This window comes from Vicugna pacos, chromosome 11, assembly GCF_048564905.1.
Source record: "Vicugna pacos chromosome 11, VicPac4, whole genome shotgun sequence".
In the NCBI taxonomy this organism is placed as follows: Eukaryota; Metazoa; Chordata; class Mammalia; order Artiodactyla; family Camelidae; genus Vicugna; species Vicugna pacos.
Window position 1 is genome coordinate 44,247,464 of NC_132997.1, and position 19,826 is coordinate 44,267,289.

At 51.6% G+C, this 19,826-nt stretch overlaps 1 protein-coding gene across 2 annotated transcripts in view; it reads right to left on the reverse strand.

The window, feature by feature from the left end:
• Nucleotides 1-10,705: 10,705 nt before the first annotated feature.
• The window catches only part of SFTPD (surfactant protein D), a 91,020-nt gene continuing 81,899 nt past the window's right edge, over nt 10,706-19,826 (reverse strand). The window contains exons 2-8 of one of the 2 annotated variants that reach the window (XM_006211615.4): nt 18,060-18,261; nt 15,503-15,619; nt 15,111-15,227; nt 14,679-14,795; nt 14,217-14,324; nt 13,516-13,599; nt 10,706-11,246 (exon numbers count right to left, since the gene is read on the reverse strand). In XM_006211615.4, coding sequence (XP_006211677.1) covers nt 10,870-11,246; nt 13,516-13,599; nt 14,217-14,324; nt 14,679-14,795; nt 15,111-15,227; nt 15,503-15,619; nt 18,060-18,258 — 1,119 coding nt within the window. In that variant the 5' untranslated portion in view covers nt 18,259-18,261 and the 3' untranslated portion in view covers nt 10,706-10,869. The remainder of the gene's footprint in view (nt 11,247-13,515; nt 13,600-14,216; nt 14,325-14,678; nt 14,796-15,110; nt 15,228-15,502; nt 15,620-18,059; nt 18,262-19,826) is intronic. The other variant, XM_072971222.1, reaches the window with a different exon arrangement.

Here is a 19,826-nt window from a genome sequence, read left to right on the forward strand (position 1 = left end):
TGCTCTGAGAACTTTCTGTGCCACCCCAGACCCCATGAGCCATCCCCGCTGAAGATCATTGCTGATCCTGCCTCCTCCTTGCCCACCTCCCCTGACGCGCAGATTTCCCCACAGGCTCTTGGGCGGGCGGGGCTGGTTCTGCCCCCTCAGTCTAGCACCCGATCATCTTTTCAGAGCTCCTCTCTCTGCGTGTGTCCCCCGGCCGGCCGGCATTCTTCTCTCAGCTACAATGGAGACAACCACCTCCCTGTGTTCCCTTCCTAGTTCTCATCAGCAAGCAGCGGGGCCCCATGCGAGTTAGCTCAAGAGAAGGTGGGGTTCATCTAAAGATGCTGGAGTCTCAGGAGAGTCCAAAGATAGAAACTGTCGTTCCCCCAGGCGCCCCAGGACCTGGAACAGGAGGGAAATTCTGGATTCAAGATGACTGTTCAGATCATCCCTCTCGCTCTCAAGGGCTGAAGGCAGGCAGTTTCCTTTACTAAGGGACGTATGATGATTGACATCTCTTGCATAGGGGATCGAATGAAGCCAGGTGGCCCAAGGACAGACCGTAGGGACCTCAGGCAGCACACTCCCGTTGTTCAGGACTCTGAGCGACCTGTTGAGCCCCATTGTTTGTTCTGATGGAATAGAAGTCTGTGTCATATTTCCTGGGCTGCTTTTTGGCCCAGGGAGCTGGCAGACGGAACTGAGCTGCCATCTTCCTTTGCTGCCTCTTGCCAAGGGTAAGAACCTGATGGCTCTACCTCAGAGCATTCCTGGGGAAGGAAGCTGGTGTTCGGACCTCTCTGGAGGCTGGGCCCTGACTCCGGAGTCATGCCTGGGGGAGAACAAGGCCTGGGTCTCTGTGTGCCACGTAACGCTAAAGGAGAGGTGGCTTGGTGGGTGGGAGGTTCAGGATTTGAGCTGCGGTGTGAGGTCAGCTCCCTGCCTCATGCGCTGAGGGGTGTGCTGGCTCCTTCGGCCTGTCTCCCTCTCTGTAAATTGGTCTGGGACGGCTTCTCCCTTTTAAAGCTAGATGAATCAGCGATCACATACAGATTCACAGCTGCAGGGCCTACTTCCGGAGCAAAGCTGCAGGATCTGGGAATTGTCTTTCATTTTGGTTACCTGTCAATTTTGTCCAAACTCATTGTGGTCTGAACACTTGTCACCAGTTCCTCAGGTCCATACAAAGCCAGTCTGAGTGAGTTGGAATCTGCTCTGGAGATGAGGACTTGGAGTTTAAATTATGTCTGTAAGTCATCTACCTCCTGTGAGAGTCTAGATACCGCCCATGGTATTGCAATACACTTCCTGTGCCGGAGCGGGTCCAGAAATCAACTACCAAAGCTTGCGACACGCAAGGCCCCGGCTCCGGCCTGGGTGCTGGATTCTCGAATGGTGGGCCTTGTTCCCGCAGGACAGTCTTCCTTCAGAATCTTACAGCTCTGCTGTTCTCACTTTTAGCTGCGCCTGAGCCAGAGGACAGGGCCTTGGGGACCAGCCGAAGGTCTAGCATTCACGCTCCTCACATCCCCCTCCTGCACCAGCACCAGGGTCACCGTCTGCTCATTATTGTCAAGGTTGTTTGCTCATTATTGTGTAATGGAGCTGTGCTTTAGAACCTGCCAGGAATCAGGGATTTTTTTTTTTCTCATTAACCAGGAAAGGATCAAATATTATCAGGCCTGGGCTGGTGATGTCAGGAAGCGGACTTTGAAAAGCAGTGTTGTCCTAGTAACCCTGCGTGGTTGTTGGGGTGCTGGGAAGAGAGGAGGCAGTCAGGGCAGGGGTGCACCTGGGAAGGGGTGCTCCCAACCTGGTGGCAACCTGTATGGGGAGGAGACAGTGTCTCCAACTCTGGACTCATGGTTTGTCCAGGCAAATACAAGTGCCATGCTCAAAAGAGCTGAAATGCAGGTAACCACTGGTTAGCGAAACAAACGCCTCGGGCTAGGCTAGCCACCAGCAGCCCCCCGCCTAGCCTGCCCTGTGCTGCATTTCACAGCAGTGACCAGCACAGTGGCCTGGAATGGCTGGCAGAGTCAGAGGCGCTAAGCTTCTCTCTGGACCCAGTGAATCAAGATCTCAGAAATCTGTTAACTTCATGAGGCCCTGAGGGAACACAGGTGTTTGGCCAGTTTTGGAAACCACTGCCCCCCAAATTACAGTCACCATAGCTGCTTTCTGCCTGCCTCTCACGTTTGCAGGAGGGCCTCGAACCAGGAAGCCTGGCTTCTTCATTCCCTGTAGGTCCTACTTAAGTCTGTATTGTCAGACCCGAAATAACTCCTTCAGCTCATCAGTGCCCCAGGGGTAAAAAACGACTGCTGCCCAGAATCTTTCCCTACCCATTTCCAGGGTCTTCCTGTGACTCCAGGGGTGTGTCTGGGCCTCAACAGCTGTAGGGGCTGTCAGAGACAGTGAGACCCCGGGCAGGTGAGACTGAGTGGGGCATCACGTGTAAATGGGCTTGGGGACATCTGCACGCATTTTTGTGTACACGCGAGCATGTGGGTGTCTACAAAATCCCAGCAGACCCAGTGCTTGAAATTCCCAACATCCTGTTGTTAGAGGCTCAGCCTCCCCGCTCCCCCCAGCCTGTGTCCAGCCCCTCTCTGCACACCCCTCACTGAGAAGCATTGGTTCTGGGTGGTTCCAGGGGCTCTGAGAGAGGTGGGTGGGTGCTTGGTTATGGACAAAAGGGTCCACAAGTGGTTGTGAGCTGTGTCCTGGGACTTGAGGCCTCAACAGAGATTTTCTGGGTGCTGATATGATCCTCCACCCCTGCCAGTTCTTGGATTGTAAGTCACCCTTATCCTCCCACCCCAAAGTCTTTATCTGACCACAGAACCAAGGTTGGCCCAAACCCAGTCACCATTACAAGGTCCTATGTTACTTTCTCATTAGCAGTTATCGTCACCAGTTATAGTCATCTTGACCATTTACCTCTTTACGTTATGTCAGGGTAGAAAGGCAATTAAGGAGCAAACTGCCTGGATTCAAACCCTGGCTCTACCGCTTTGCAGCTGTGTGACCCTGGGCAAGTCACATACACTCTCTGTGCTTTAGTTCCCGTCTTGGTAAAATTGGGGTAATAGTGGCCACCTCAGGGTTGTCAGGAGGGATAAATGAACTGATACAAATGAGGCACTAGGGCTAGCCCTGGCCTCCTGGAAATGCCGTGCAAGCGTAAATTCCCACTGCTGTTGTGATCATTACAAAACGCTGTCATTCACCTCTGCAGTCCCAGGGCCTAGAAAAGGACTGGGAATACACACTCACTCAATAATGCACATTCAATAATTGTTGAAGAAATAGATGAATGAATGGATGAATGACTGAATCTAAGTCCTCCCCCAAAATGTGTGACCCGACTCCCTTCTCTGGAGCTTGACTCAGCTCCAAGCCAGATCCAAGACCAAAGCAGCCAAAGTTATCTCGGAACACGGCTCTGGGCACCGCCTCCTTTCGTGGGTAACTGGGTTTAGGGGCTTTGTTCCCCAGGAGCTGCGGCCTCATGCTGCCCTCTGCTGGTTGTCTCTGAGACAGGGCCCGCAAACTCAGAGATCACCTGGGGAGCCAGGTGAGAGATGGGGCCCCATGAACCCCTTGTCTGTGACTGCAGATGATCCTCTTTCCTCCCCTCCTTCTTTTCCCTGGTTGACCCACTCACTTGGAATGCCTGTCCCTAAAAGCCTCTACTCTACAGGGCCAGATCCAGTTACCCTCTCCCAGTGGGTGACCACACCCAGGATCCAGGCAGCCCTCACTGTCCAGCAAGCCTGCAGTAGTGGTGGAATTCTCTGCTCCCTGTCTGTGTGTCTGTCTCATTTCCAAGCCTAGACTGTGATCACTTCAGGGCAGGACCTGGGTGCCCCCACCCCCTCCGTTGTACCCCTCCCCCTTCAGATCTCTGTGTCCAGGGCAGTTTCAGAATCCTCCTGGGGACAGGACTACACTGCTGTCCCTGCCTGGGCCCCAGTGGCTGCTGGAAATGTGGCCTTCTCCCTGGGTTCCCTCTGTGGACTTTCTGGGTGTCTCTCTGAAGTCCAATCAGGATGAAGCCCCAGGCTTTTTTTGTTGTTGTTGTTCCTCTCTCAGCATCACGAGGAAGAGATTCTGGACTTTTCTGTGAATTGAGCTCCTTTGGAGAACACTGTGGAAGTGTTTACTTGTGATTATTGTGATGACCCCACATCCTCTCAAAAGCACGGAGGAGTTCAGACTGTAACATAGGAGACCTGCTCTGGGACCCACTAGGGCACCAGCAGGGCACCAGCACACAGGGATGTTGGGGATCTCCTGCAGGTCTCAAGTGGAGATGGCATAGCTGTCCCACCAGCTGGCGGTCTATGCTGCAACTCTGTCCTTGAGCCTCCTGGAGTCCTCGCCAGTGGAAGCACCAGGATTCTTGCAGAGGACCCAGAAGGTGCCTTCACTTGGTTCACTGATGAAGCTCAGGGCCTCCCCCTTGTTGGGGTCCCTCAGGTCCTGCAGAGCTGTGCCCTCCTGAGCCAAGAATGGCAAACACTAGCACATATGCTGCCCTTCTTCTGCCCCAGTTCAGTGGTGTGTCTATAGCTAATTAACTGCCTCCTAATCTGGAAGCCTTTTAACCCTGCAGTTATTACCAAGGGATCTGAGCTGGTGTGTTGGAAAGAACTCGTTGAGCAACACTGCCTGCTGCTCCCGACAAGTCCAGCTTCCTGCTCACATAAGAACCTGTGGCCTGGGCGATCCCAGAAGTAGAATCAGATGCCCTGTGCACCTGTGACCCAGCTCGCCCTGCCTGGATGCGCTGGCCCTTCCCCGTGCTCTGGGAGCAGCTCCCAGGGGATCACCTCCCCTTGCAGTGATGAGGTCTGGCTCCCAGGCACACCAAGAGCAGGAATCAGAAAAGGAGGTGTGCATTTTGGATTCACTACATGACAGGGGTCTGGGGAGTCCAGAGGTGGAAGCACCCACTGGGCCTGAGGGAGGCCGGATGGATGCGCCAGAGATGGCTTAACACCACGCTCACTGTTATGTGGTCATTCGCGACTAAAGCACTAAGGTTACGGATTAAATTCCAGATCAGAGAAAAAGCAGTACCACTGTCCTCCTCGCTGGCCAGGGAGCCGTAAACCACCGGAGCCCCCAGGCAAGAGGTGTCAGATCTGACCCCAGGCCGGGAAGTGACAGTGAGGGAGGGCTGAGGAGAGATGCCAAGTTCCCTTCGTCCTCGCCTTGTTTCATTATGACCAGTGCCTAAAAGGAGATGAATGTGTCGCCTTAAAGTTCTTTTCGTCTTTTGCACGTCTGTGGCTACAGCTCCTTTCTTATCGCTACTGCTCTGTTGGTGTTTTTTCTTTTTCTTTTTCTTATATATTCTTATCAGGATACATGTTTCTAATTTGCCTTTTAGAAAGTCTGCTTTCTAAGTTAATTTATCATTTCTCTGATTTTGTTTTTTATATTTCATTAATTTCATGTTTCTATTTGTTTTGTCCTTTATTTTTTATTGTTTTAAAAATTTGTTTTAAAAAGAGGAACACTCACTTCAATCATTTTCAGTTCATGCTTTTATGGTTTTTTTTAATAACAAAAGGCAAGTATAGGGTGGGGTGGTATAGCTCAGTGGTAGAGTGTGTTCATGCTTAACATGCACAAGGTCCTGGGTTCAATCCCCAGTTATCTCCATTAAAATATATAAACCTAATTATGTCCCCCCGCCTCCCACAAAATAAATAAAGATAGTAATAAAAATACTTTTTTTTAAAAAAGGAAAGTATATTTTCCCCTGAGTAGAGCTTTAACTCCGGTCTGTAGAGTTCTGGATACTTATCACTGTTTAAGTTTCTTTAATTACTACTAAGATTGTGCATTTTTTTTTCCTGTTTCAATACTATTGGCCATCAGTATTTTTCCTTTTATGAATTTTCTCTTCTCATTCTTACTTATCCCATTTTTTTCTACTTAGATATTAATTTTCTTATTGATTTATCTGTTACATACTTTGCAAGTAAATCAGATATTTTAATTTTATATTGTCTTTTACTTTTTGGCAGAGACGATTTATATATTTTTACGTAGACACATCTATATTACTGTTTGGGTTCTCTTCTCTGATACCATTCTTAGCTCTTTTCCCTTATAAGACTACATAAATCATTACTGACATTTTCTTCTAATTTTGATTTTTATATATAACTAAAAGAATCTGATTTTAGTTTTCTTTTATATGCTTAACCGTTTAGTTATTAATTGAACAATTCATTATTTTCCTACAGTTTTGGCATTCTGTCTTTATCTTTTACCATGTATATACATTTTTTGTATATTTTATACGTGAACACTTGGCCCGTTTTTGGACTTTGTGGCTTTTTTTACATTGTTTTTTCTATTCCTGTGTCTGTAATACACTATTGTAATTAAGTTAGCCTTCTAAAATCCTTTAAAGTAAAATGACCAAGTCCATTCACTTTATGTTTTTAAATTAATTTTTATGTGTGTTCTAGGATGTTTCTTCTTTCATAAGAGCTTTGGAATCATTTCATGAAGTTCTTACAGCCTCAATCACTCTTTTGGGGGATTGAGTCTTTGGAGAATTCACATCTCTCTCATCCTCTTTCTACTCTTTGATTCTCTGTAGCCAGGGGACCAGGCGTCCCAGGCTTGGTTTTCCACCCATTCCTGCCCTGGTCCAACCCTCTGCTCACAGAGAACATTTGCTCACCCTGAAGTTGTCATCTGACCTTTCAGCCCTGGTCTGGCCCCAGCCAGTTACACCTGAAACACAGTTTTCAGGGAATTAATAAATATGCAGAAAGGCTGGCAGTGGGTCACAGTGCTATTTCCTCAGATCAAGGAGCCTGGAAACATCTCGAAACCACTTCATTCAGGCCTACAAACAGACTTACAAGTAGGAATTAAGGATTTTATTCACTCAATTCTGACACTTACTTACGTCATTAAATATGTCTCCTTACTAAATAAATATGAAAAGTACCATTTTGCTCAGGCCGGGCCCTCTTGAGTCCCCACGTGCCTCAAACTTGTTTCTGCCGGGCAGTGTCAGAGAGACTGCACTGCTTATGTAAATGAAGGTCAAATATGCTAATGTTCAAAACGCATCCAGTAAGGATGGGCTACACTTGCTGCGGTAACCCTCAAATCTTACTCAAAATCCAAGTGGATCCAGGTGATCCCCAAGGGCAGCTCTTTTCTAGGCATTTGCTCGGGTTTCCAGAACCCTGGACTGTGCAACCTTCTCACCGCCAATGCTCCTGTGCTCACCAGGGCAGCAGAGAAGAAGGCATGAAATGTCCACTGGCCCCTACCCGCTTCCACCCAGAAGCAACGTGTCACAGGGTGATGCCCGCCTTCATGAGGCCTCTCTTATTGAAATATTAGTGGAAAACAATACAATCCACCAAAAGACACCGGCTATTAGCTAGACAGAGGCCTAACAGTCAGAGACAATTAGGTTGAACAAAAATGAGTGTCCTGGTCCCTGAGCACCTTGGTACTTGCACAAGAAGATGGCACACCTCTAGTCTCCTGGTTCAAAGGTTTTATAATCCATCCACTCTTTCCGAATCTTCCCATCGAGCCCACTGCTGGGACACAGTTCTACAGCTTATCTCTAATGGGAGGAAGTGTGGGGCTGTAGCATGTGGGCGGGCATGACCAGCTGTTTCCATCTGTGTGTCCAATGCTTGAACGACTATTTGGCATATAAATTACTGTTTTATTTTTCCTGATAGATACCTGGTTTCTTTGCTCTACTATATAAAACATAAGTAACCCCAAAAGATCCAACACAGCATTAAACTTCAATTAAGGACATCTGAATGGTAAGTATGATTGAGAATCCTCTGAACTGAAGTGACTCAGATGTCAGTGTTTTATATCAAGGGAATTCAGAACAAAGACAGGATCCTAGAAAAGTAAATATCAGAGGGCTTCCCACAGGCTGCTCAGTGTTTGGTGACAGAAGGGTTGAGAACCAGGAGGCAACCTGAGAATACACTATAAAGCAGAGGCTTCCCTCTGAAACTGCTGTGGTTGTTCCCCCTCTGGACATAGAAGGATCCCAGTGTGCTCCCATGATGTCACCTGGGACTCTGACAGTCATAACATCTCTTAAGAATGTAAGAGTCACACAGATCTGGCTTCATTGGGCACCTTGGCTACTAAACGAGGGACCATGGCTACTATGGTTGGGGTGGGGTTAATGTTGCTTAAGATCTGTGTGGACTTTTGCCCATGAGTGATGGTGTAGGAGAGATCTCTGTGCTCAAGAACGGGGAAGGATCTGCATTTTCTAAAACACTTGCCTCAATTCTTGCTTTACTTGGGCTCTGTCTGCAGATCCCAAATGATCCTCCTTGCTTGTTCCCTGTGCTGGAAAGCAAGCCAGACCCCCGTGGCTAATGGTGCAGGCTGTTCTGAAGCTTCTTCCTAGGCTCTGGGGACTCTGCATTCCTGGCCTTGAACATCACAAGAGAGTTTTTTTCCTTCTTACAGAGACACATGGTTCTGCCACTCTGTCCTTCATTCTCATCAAGAAATAGGCTTGGCTTACATATTGGGATGAGTAGTGATCACTTTTAGAGCACCTGCCCAGACCACTATGACCTCGAATGGATCCCAGCAGCCGTATTGTACTGCATGGTCCCACCTGCCCCCACGTTTAGTTGATTGGACCAGGGGTGGGCATCTGAGGCAGGGAGATGCATCTCCACATAGTTTTGCATTGGTATTAAGCAAGTGTTTCTGATCTTTGTGACACACGATTCCCTGTGCTTGTCGAGAGACCTGGCAGCAGAGGAAGTTGGTGAGCAAAGGAGGAAGAGAGAGGGAGGATGGGCAGAGAGGGGCAGAAGTTAGGGAGGTGGCACAGCGTTGCCTGTGGGCCCCCCCACCCCCAGCCCAGTCCTTCTTGTGTCAATTCAGATTCTCTGTCCTTAGGAAATGTTTCCCTTTGGCTTAACTAAATCCAGTTGTTTTTCTTACTTGCAATGAAAACATGCCTTTCTAAGCTCCCTTGATAAGGGTGCCCACGCATGGTCTTTGTACCGGGAAACTGTTTGCTCTTTATTGTGTAACTACTTATATTTCAGGAGCTGTCAGGAACTGGGTTTTTTTCCAGTAACAGGAGAAAGGTCTTAGCCAGGGGCTGCTGTTGAGAGGTGTGGCTTTTGTTTTCAGATGTGCTGTTGTATATACGAAATGTCCTGCAAGAGTGCTGGGAGGAGAGGTAGGGCTTGGGGGCCCCGTTTGGAAAGGGCCGGAGAGGTCAGTCCTCCTGGTCCCTGGGGACAGAGGAAAGCGTGGTTGGTTTCCTGCCTCGGGGAGGGGTATTCGTTGCCCCCTCCCATGAGCCTGTGGTTCATCCAGGCATCATTGCAATTTCTTTTCTTTCTTTTTTTTTTTTTTTTTGTATTTTGAAGTCGGGTTTTCACCATTTTATTTTCTGTGAGCCAGCTGGCCTCCAGTAGTTGTAATAAGGAAACAAATCCACAGCTCTGGATGTTTGAGGGGCCGATCCCCGAGTCAGCACCTCGGGGACTGGAGCCCCGGTGCCATGGCCTAAAGGTAGCCCCTCTGTGAAGCCTTTCTCCCAGCTCCTCCCGACTTTTGGAGCCTGAGCCCCCCTCGAACACCTCCCACGACCCCCTAGCAGGAAACCCGGCCTCCAGCCGCCACCCGCAAACCCATTCCAACTTCTTAAGGCACAAGTGCCATTTAAAGCATTTGTGCAGTAGTGTGTCAATAGAATCAACTATACAGAGGCCTTTGGCCTGAAAATTTACGGGCCAAAAGTATAAGCTTTGGAGTCAGATGACCTTTTTTCATGAGTGAGCAGTAACACCGACACTACCTTTGCAAGTTCCCCTCCTCTCTGCATCTTGGTTTCCATGTCTGTAAAATGAGGAGGATTCGACAAGATTATCTCTGAGGCAGAGTAAGGGGAGACTATCCCTGGAACTGCCAAGCAGGAGGAGGTTTGGGGCTGAATCTGGACATGGCTGGACACTGCTGTGCCTGAGATTTCAGAAGGGATTAGAATTACGCAGGTGGCACTCCCTCCCACGAGCCAAGGGCAGTCACACCGACATGGACAGAGAGCGATGCTGGGCAGTCAAAGGTGAGGGGGAGTCTCCTGGGTGTCAGGCCACTCAATCTGGCCAGAGGGGCAGGTTGTCCCTCTCTACTGTGCAGCTTCCTAGGCTCAGGGCTGGAAGCCAGAGGCAGCCACTGAGACCTCCGAGCCCCGGGGCTACAGTTTGCATTGGCCAGAGGAGTCTGGGGTTCAGGGAGAGGTACTGAACGGGGATCTACACAGGGGACCAGCAGTAGAAGGAATGTGAAGCCGTAGGACAGAATGACCTCATGCGTGGAGTGAGTGTAAGGAGAGAAGGGATAGGAGAGTTGAGTCTGCAGTGCTCCACTGTAGAGTGGTCCAGAAAAGGAAGGATGCACAGAAGAGACTGACACCGGGCAGCCAGAAGGATCAGAAAATAGCCAGCGAGAGTGGCTGTCCTGGAAACCAAGGAGAGGAAAAGTGGAAGAGGAGACGATGATCAGCTGGATCGAATGGTGCTGATAGTCGGAGGAGGATGGGGCGGAGGAGGCGACACTGGACTTTGTGACGGGGAGGTCGTGGAGGCCCGGTTTAATCCCTCGCACCTAGGAAAGCGTGCTGGCCCCTCCTTCCTCTGCTAGAGCTTCCTGGTGTGAAGCCAGTTTCGTATTTTATTCTGAGGGACGTGCTCCCAGAAGCGCTACCTTCTGGCCTCCTCCCGTGGCTGAGTGCAGAAGCCCTGGCCAGCAGAGGGTCACCTTTTTATTGGGACGTCGGCAGCACACAGCGCTGGGCCCTGCCCGGCCCTCCCGGGCTCAGAACTCGCAGACCACCAGGCGCCGCTCCCCGCACGCCTTGTCGTTCCACTTGCCATTGGGAAAGATCTCCACGCAGCTCTCGGCGCCGCCATTGTTGTTGGGCTCCCCCGGGGCCCAGTTGGAATAGACCAGGGGCTCCCCCGAGGGGTAGGTGAACTTGCCCTCCGTCTTGCTGTCGGTCATGCTCAGGAAAGCGGCCTTGTTCTGAGTGGTGACCAGCTGCCTCAAGGCCTCGTTCTCGGCCGCAGAGCGTGGGGATGCCATCTGTCCCCCGGCCTGTGTGCACGCCTGCTGTGCATCCTGAAACGTTCTTTCAAAGCCTCCCGTCTTGAAGATCTTCTCCCCGACACTCTGGCCATTGGGGAAGAGCTCCGCTAGAAGAGGAGATTCAGGTTGGGGTTGCGGCAGCAGCTAGACCTCCGGGCTCTGGCGGGAGCCCCCCATCCTGCGATGCCCCGCCCCCGCCAGCCTCCCACCCGGGTATTGGGGCACCAGACAGGACGAAAGCGAGGCACTTGGTTGAGGAGCAGCCCCAGCTCCACGATACACCTTGTGAGCTGTGCTGTGGTCTCGAGATACAGATGAGGACACCGGAACTCAGGGAGGTTATGTAAGAGGCCCAAAGTCCCGCAACTGTCAAAAGTCGAGTTAAGATCAAACCTTGTTTGATGTGACACCAGTGCTTAGATGGGAACTTTCTAGTTCACCCCATGTTGTATGCCAGAATCAGTTTTTCAGTGACTGTGTAGAACTGGAATGACTCTGAGCAGGGAAATGACACCGTGCAGCTGGGGCAATGCCAGAGAGTATGGAAAACACCATGCAGGGGGCTCGCTCCCACCCCTGCATGATGGCTGGGCACCTGGGGTTGTCAGAGAGGGCTCTGTGCTGCGTGAAGGGGTGAGGGAAGAGGAGAGGAGCGGGTGGGACATCTGAGCACAGCGGTGTGCTGGTCTCCACACCGGGAGCAGCTCAGTGTTGGCCTCTTGATGTGCTTGTGGGTGACGTCCCGGCCAGCCAGCCTCCTGGACTGTGGGGCAGGGGATGAAGGCATCTGAGAGGTGTGAGTGGGAGTAGGGGCAGGGGTGGAATTGGCACTGGAGAGAGCCCTGTATGGGAGTCAGAAGGCCACATGTTCAGCCCCACCCTGGCAAGGACAGTCCCGGTGGGCAAGGGAAAGTCACTTCCCTTTTCAGGGTTTCCCATTCCTCATTTCTAAAGTAGGGATACACTTTAGTAAAGCACCATCTGTGTGGCATGTCAAGTATCCCTTTTTGTCCCATCCAATCCCCATCCCTCTGCCTCCAGGCTCATGACCAGGGCTCCCAAAAGGACTCAGTGGACTGATTAGGAGCCCAGGGTGCACCCTGACCCACTGCCCTTCTCCTCTGAGTAACTTCAACAAGGACTTGGAGGCCAGATTCTCATGGGGTCAGGATGGCACCCAGAGCAGCCCTGGACAAGGTCAGTGCAAGTTCACATGCCACAGTTGGGTTTATGTCCCGTGCAGCTGGGAGGGTATGCATGTGCATGTATGAATATGTCCGTGTACCCATCTGAAGGTACACGGGTGGACTTATGGTCTGTCTGGATGGGTGTGTGTATTTCTGTGTACATACATGTGCTCATGTATGCAGATGGTGTGGAGTGAGCGATGGTATTTAAGTACACACACGTGTGGCAGGTGCATATGCCCAGGTTCTCCTTTGTTTGCATCAGTGTGTATATGAGCAAGTGCCTACGTATGCAACTATGTTTATGGAAGGAGGAAGACATAGCAGATGCTTGAGACTCTCATCCTTCCTACTTAGGTACTCAGTCGGCTTGAGCACTTAGGAGCCAACGCTACGTCTCACCCCATCAGGCCCCTTTATTCTCTGTTCCTTCAGAAAACTCCTTTTTTTAGGTCAATGAGGTTTGATGAATGATGTGGACTCAAAGCTGGTGTCAGGGAGAGCAGAGAAAGAGGAGGGACAGTTGAGGACCGAGGTGGAGTCCCAGAGGCCCAGGGCACTCAGACATGTGCTCCTGGAAACCTCTGACTCCTTAGGACTCCAGGTCTAGGGAAGAATCTCTGTGTTAAACACGCAGTGGAGTGCAGGAAGAGCCCAGGGCTGGCTGGAAACCGGAGGCAGCCTACCCTGCCAGACCCAGGGGCATCTTTACGGGGAGATACTTGGTGTCTACACCAAGATCAGGCACCCACTAGTCTTGAACCCCAAGAGTGGAATGCCAGTCCCTGCTCTCAGGACAGTGTCAGGAATCTCCGCTGCCTTGGGCTGTACACCTGGTCCCACAGAGGGAAGAAACGCATCCTGGTTTGGGTGTCCCTTTGTCTATCAAAGGGACCTGCCCAGGGTAGGAGGAGTGAAGGTCTGCTGAGCTGGTGACCTGGATCGCATCCTCCTCCTTCTCCCTCGCATCTGCTTGCAGCCCCTGGAGCATGTGGCTGCCCTGCTCTGTCCCAGCCCTGTCCTAGCCCCACTCCCTGCCCCAGTTCCAGGTCCAGTCCTAAACGTGGTCCCAGCTAAGTCCAGTTCTATACCCAAGCCCAGCCAGCTCCATGCCAAGGCCCAGATCCAGTGTGAGGCCTAGTGAGGCCTACCCTTGGTGCCTGGCTCAGGTTCGGCTCTAGGAACTCACCTTTCTTATACTGAGAGAGGGCGTTCTGGAGGTATGTGACCTGTCCCTGTAAGGTCTCCACCTGCTGCCTCAGAGCAGTGATGCCTGCAGGAGAGAGAGACCGAGTGAAGACTGGTCCAGCACAGCCTGGGATCAGCTCAGAGCCCGGGCCCCAAGGGAAGGATTCTCAGGTGCAGGCAAGTATTGGGGGTGGGGGTCAGGAGCTGAGATGGACCTCTAGGAAGCCCACATCTGCTGACACAGCTGGCCCCTGCTGCCCACGGGCTTTCCTGTGGTTCCACTGTGAACAGACTGTCCGCTGAGCAGGTCCCTACACCTCACTGACCCTGAACCAGAGGACATTTTAACACCCAATTCAAGGGCTCTGACAGCACTTCCTTCTTGAGGGGAGAAGAATACATGTCAAGTGCTTCCCATCCACTGGGTTATTTGAAGCTCAAGGTTATCCAGTGAACTGGGAAGAGTGGCGCGCTTGTCCCACAGATCAGGTGGAAAAATTGCTCAGGTTGCCTACCAGCGAGTAACAAAGGCTCAGATTAGAGCCCACTTCGCCTTCCGGTTTGTCAGCCTTTTTTTCTGTCCACCCCTCACCTGGAATGAATGGGGACATCCGAGAGGAGGGGCTGTCCCACGTTGAAGAGGGCCCCCCCCACCCACTGTACCCTAAGTGGGGCTCCCAGAGCAAGGGGAGGCATTCTCACCTGGGAGCCCACTCTCTCCCTTTGCACCAGGAGCACCTCTGTCCCCCTTCAGTCCTGGGGGGCCTCTGGCACCTGCAGGTCCCTGTGGACCCGTGGCTCCAGCAGGCCCTGGGATCAGAGAAAAAGAGTTGGGTGAGTTCTATGCACACTTTCCAGCATTTTCACCCTCCCAGTTCATGGACTGTCTTATCGCCCAGTAATACACCCTCCCCATACACATATGTCCCTCTGTTCCCACAACCCAGCCAGGCATCCTCTCTAGACATTGTCCCCATCCCCCAACAACCCACCTTCCCTGTGTGGAGACTATCCCTGCTGCTCACACCACCCGCTCCCTAGATACAGACAGTTCCTGGTGCCCAGCACTGGACATCACCCAGTAACACTAGCTCTGACTTGGTGGTGGTGGTGGTGGCGGTGGACACAGAAGAACTGACGCCCAGCCCCACTTCCATCACTCACCTGCTGCCCCAGCATTTCCAGGGGCTCCATGCTCTCCAGGGGCACCTCTCTCTCCTTTAAGACCTGCAGGGCCTCTTGTCCCCGTGGAGCCCTGCATGCCCGGGGCACCCACCTCTCCTGAGGAAGGAACAAATTGGGATGAACATGCCTGAGAGTGCATTCAGCCTGTATCGTTTCCTCAGTAGTGGAGCTTTTCACCCACAGCTCCAGGTCAGACAGCAAATGGAGAGACAGTCCTTACTGCCTGGCTTCTTCCCAGGAGGGTGACGGGAAATACGGCCAGTGTGGAAATGTGGGCCGAGGGGCCCTGGCCAGGCCTGCCCAGTGCCGACAGTCTGGCCTTTTCCTCTGCACTCATTTTTGGCCCCTCCGCAGATGTCACTGTCATCACCGCCTTCTCCCTCCCAGACCCGCCACATACCAACCGCCTACCTTTGGGACCAGTCTCTCCTTTGAGGCCTGGTGTGCCTGGAGGTCCGGTGTTCCCCTGCCTCCCTGAGGGACCCTCTCTTCCAGCTGGACCAGGCAGGCCTGGAGGTCCTGGAGGCCCTGGGGAAAAGGACCAGTCCAATCAGTGACACTAAATCTCCTTGAAGGTGGGAGTGCATAAAAGATGAGGACAAGAACAGAAGTCAGACAGGCAGCAACATCCTAAAGATGATGCCCAATGGTAGTTCCAGTCTTCCCTGAAACAACCCTGTGCCGCCTCCAGATCGGCCTTCTTCCTTCTTCCTGCAGTGGAATCTGCACATGCCTACTGGCATGTCCTGGCGGCGGCAGCACCACTGCCTGCAGACATCTGCATTCCACACCCAGTGGCTCACCACATAGTCCAGTGTCTCCCTTTGGTCCAGGTTCTCCAGCAGAGCCATTGTCCCCTTTGGGCCCAACTGGGCCGGCTGGTCCAGGCATCCCCACTCGCCCTACAGCTCCTGGTAAACCTGTAGCAGCAGGAGAAATGAGCGTAAACCTGGCCCCAGGCCCAGGAGAAGCCAGCTGCCTGCAGGGTCAGGCCCCTGGCATTCATTCCTTCAAGGGTACATAGGGTGTAGACATGCCACCTCCAGAGTGCTGGTCCAGGACATGGGCATCCGCATCCTCACTTTAAAGGTGAAGAAACAGGCTTGCCAGAGATGGAGGCAGATCCAAACCATGTCTGTCTTTTCATGTTGTGCGCCTTCCCCTGCCCCAAGATCATAGTATCTACAGGGGGCAGTCTGTCAACATTTACCCTTGACCGTGGACTCCTTGCCTTACCCTTTCCAGAATGAAAGTTTATATCAGAAATGATGCCGGCGCATGTAATACAGACTGGAAAAACCACAAGAACGGCATACACAGAAATGTTAACTGTTCTTTCTAAATGGCACAGTTAAGGTAATTTTAATTTTCTTTTTGTCTTTAGTGACCACCTATTATTTCTGTATTGGAAAAATGATCAAACATTTTTAAAAAGATATGTTACCTCAAGACAGGCTGCCTAAGCCTGAACTTATCCAAGATTTGCTCCCAAAAGACTAAAAGGAGACATAGCTATCAATTTAAGAAATTTACCCTCAATTCTGTGAGCTTAGTTATTCTTTTTTTTTAATTGAGATAAAATTCATAAAATACAAAATTAACCTTTTAAAAGTATACAATTCAGTAGGCATTTAGCACAATCACAACATTGTGCAACTACCACCTCTATTTAGTTCAAAAATATTCCATAGAAAACCCCATATGCCCGTGAATCACCTGCTCCCTGCCTCCTCCCAGGCCCTGGCTAAGGTGATGCTGCCTTCTGTTTCTATTAATACATACAATATACGACCTTCCGTGTCTGACTTTTTCTAACTTGGAGTGATGTTCTTGAAGTTTCATCCAGTTTGCAATGTGTCCCAGTGCTTTATTCCTTTGTCTGGCTGAGTAACGTTCTACTGTACGAACACAGCACGTTTCATTTAGCTGTGCATCAGTGGATGGACCCTTGGGTTGTTTCCATCTTTTGGCTGTTGTGAATAAAGCATTCATGTGCAAAAAGGAAGAAAATGCCACCCGTCAGGTGCTGCGAACTTGTTCATTCACTTATTTGTTCATTTCCTCGTTATTTCATTTACATGTTCCCTGAGAAGCTATCTGTGGGGCATCACTGTGTGCTGAGCCCTGGGCAGGATGTAAATGCTCGCAGCAGGTCTTGGTCTGCAAGGGATTTGTAACGGTTTAAATTATGAGGCCTGGGTAACAAGTGGGGAAGACAATTCATGAGATATCTCTCATCCTATCACAGTACTCTCACCACTGGTACACATACACTGCATGCGCGCGCGCGCGCGCACACACACACACACACACACACACACACTGAGGAAATGGAATTTCAAGGCTGAAGAGAATTTAGAGAGGATTGGAGAGGAGGGGTGACATTTCACCTTTGAAAACCGTTCTCCCAGGCAAGAGGGGTCAGGGATAAGAATTTGCTAGTGGCAGGAGACTGGTGCATTTGATGGGTAACTGACAGGCTCTGTGCTGGGCACTGTGTCCTGCTTTTAGTTACAAGCCTCACTGTGAATGAAATGGGAACACAGTGGATGGGCCCTGCATCCCAGATCCACAGTGCACTGTGCTCAGGTAGAGACGCCCTGACCCCAGGCTGAGCCTCTCTTAGGCTCCACCCTGGTAGATGGGCCAAGGGGAAAAAGTCACTCCTTAGAAGGGAGCATTAGAGGTTGCCCATCCTTGGTGCACAAACCACAGGGGCCATGAGAGCACTGGGGTGAGGGAAGGGACACCCCTTTCAGCAGCAAGCACTATGCCTCCCAAAGCCCTCATTTTGCATCCTAGCATCCCCCAAAGAACTAGTTCTTTACTGCCACCTGAAACGAAGCTTTATGGCCCAGCAACGTGGCCGGTCTTAAATGGACTAAAATCCCTCCTCTCCTGGCGTCATTCATTCATTCTGCAAGTCTTCCCTGAGCTTCTATTGGGCATCAGGCCCTGTCCTAAATGCTGGGATGTGGTCATGAAAGAAACAGACAGAAAGTCAAACCCCTTCCTCATGGAGCTTAAACTCAACTTCATAAAACAGATAAGTATTAAAATGCGTGACATTTATTTACTAGACTATAACTTCAGAATAAGTGCTGCCGAGGGAAAATAAAGCATAAAGAGTATTGGCGGGGGGAGGGTGTCTTCTAAATAGGATGATCGGAAAAGGACTCACTGAGAAGGCGGGCTGTGAGGAGGGCACAGAGGACTGAATGCCTGGGGGAAAGCCATCCCCCTGGGAAGGTGACGACCATCCCCGAGTCTTCCACAGCAGAACAGCCAGCATTTCTGGGTTGGTTACAATTCCAATGCCCACCCCTTCCCACCAGGATGAGCCCACGGTCCCAGCTCTACCTGGATCCCCCTTCTCGCCCCGGGGGCCCTCTCTCCCATCCCGTCCATCACGACCAGGCAGGCCATTCTCCATGGGGCTACACATGACCAGGGTGCAGGCGTTGGCCGCTGCTCTCTGGGAATAGGTCTTCATTTCTGCTCCCAGGGACCCTGGGGGCTGTGTGAGCAGGATCAGCGCGGAGAGAGGGAGGAGAAGCATGTCCTAGGCAGGTGAACAGAAAGAAAGAGGACATGCTCTTGGTCCTAGGACAGGGATTGGGGCTTGGTCCAGCTCCCGGAGGTCAGGAGATGCACTGCCCCTTCCTCCTCTCCCCTCCTCTGGGGCCAACATCAGCAGGGCTCTGAAAGCAGTTTAGGGACAAAGGTGGGCATAGCTCTGGCCTAGGAGTGTATGTGTTAACCAGTGGGAACACTGACATGGGTTGACAGCAGCATCCAGCTATTCTCAGATGCTCTGTGACATCCCTTCTTGTCCCTTCCCTTGGGCACTGCCATGGGCACTGTGGCTAGAATGTAGAATTCCTCACTGAGGCCATCTGCCACATCAGGAAGGATTCACTGAGTGCCCTTGGGCAGGGCACCTTCTCTGGACCTCTTTCTCTCTATATGTACCATTCAGGTGGTCGGCTTAGGTCCAACAAGACAAACTTGTTTCTTCTCACTGCCTTGGATGGACAAATACCGGTGGCCTGCAGTGCTGGTCTGAAAAGGAGCCAGAATCCTGACTGCTTGATGACGTCTGTCCTGAGCACCAGATGGGTGCATGGCTGCACTTTGGCCAGGTGACTTGCCATTCCTGGGCTAGACACTGTCTCCAGGAGGAAAGTCCCGGAGAGAACACAGGTGAAAATTCTCAGAGATACTAAGTTGGCGGCTGGAGCGACCCTGGGATGCCTAGAGTCCTGCCCAGACCTCCTGAAAGGACTGGGAACAGGGGCCTCATGGGGGAAGGGGGACATGTGAGACGGGAGCTGGCAGGGGAAGGCTGGTTTGGGGGTGAGACAGAGCAGATGTCCAATGGAGCATCCAGTGCCCATCTGAAAGGAACTTAGGAACCAAGTGAGATCAGGGTGGGTCAGGGGCTGGGTCACCCCCAGTGCTGGGCTTCTTTTCTGTCTCAGAAAGAAACTGTAAAGCAATGAGCATGGAAAGAGCTCGTGGGAGTGGCAGAGGCTGAGAGGAGAGCCTGGGGGACCTGTGCAAAGGAGAGGGGGTCACCAGGCAGGCCAAGGGACTGGTAGGGGAGGGGCTTGCCGGCCAGAGAAGTGCCTCCTTCTCCAGCTGCCGGCGATTCCGGGCTGTGGCCCACCCCTGTTTTGCACTAGCCGCTTTCACTTTTGAATCCCCTGCTTCCTCGGGCATCCTGGGGTCTCTAGAAACACCCAGGCGAGCTGGCCGGCCAGCAGCAGCTGTGCTTGTTGGAGCAGAAGCTCAGCCATGAGTACTGAGGGACCCAGGCCAGGCCGGGACATTGTCCCCCGGTCTGCAGCTGCCTCAGTGCTGCGGCCCTGAGCCCAAATCTGGGGAAGAGTGAAAAGCAACAGGCATTCTGCCCAACAGCCCAAGATGGTGCGGAAGGCGCCACCACCCATGGGAGCAGGAAGGGGACTTGGTGAGCGCTAACTCACACGTTTTCAGACCAAGGATTCAGACAAGGCATCTTAACTGGGGCATCAGAGGGAATGGGCAGAGTCCCAGTCCCCTCACACAATGTTCAGTTTATAACAAGCTTTCAGACTAAGATTTTACTGGGAAAGAAAGACTCCT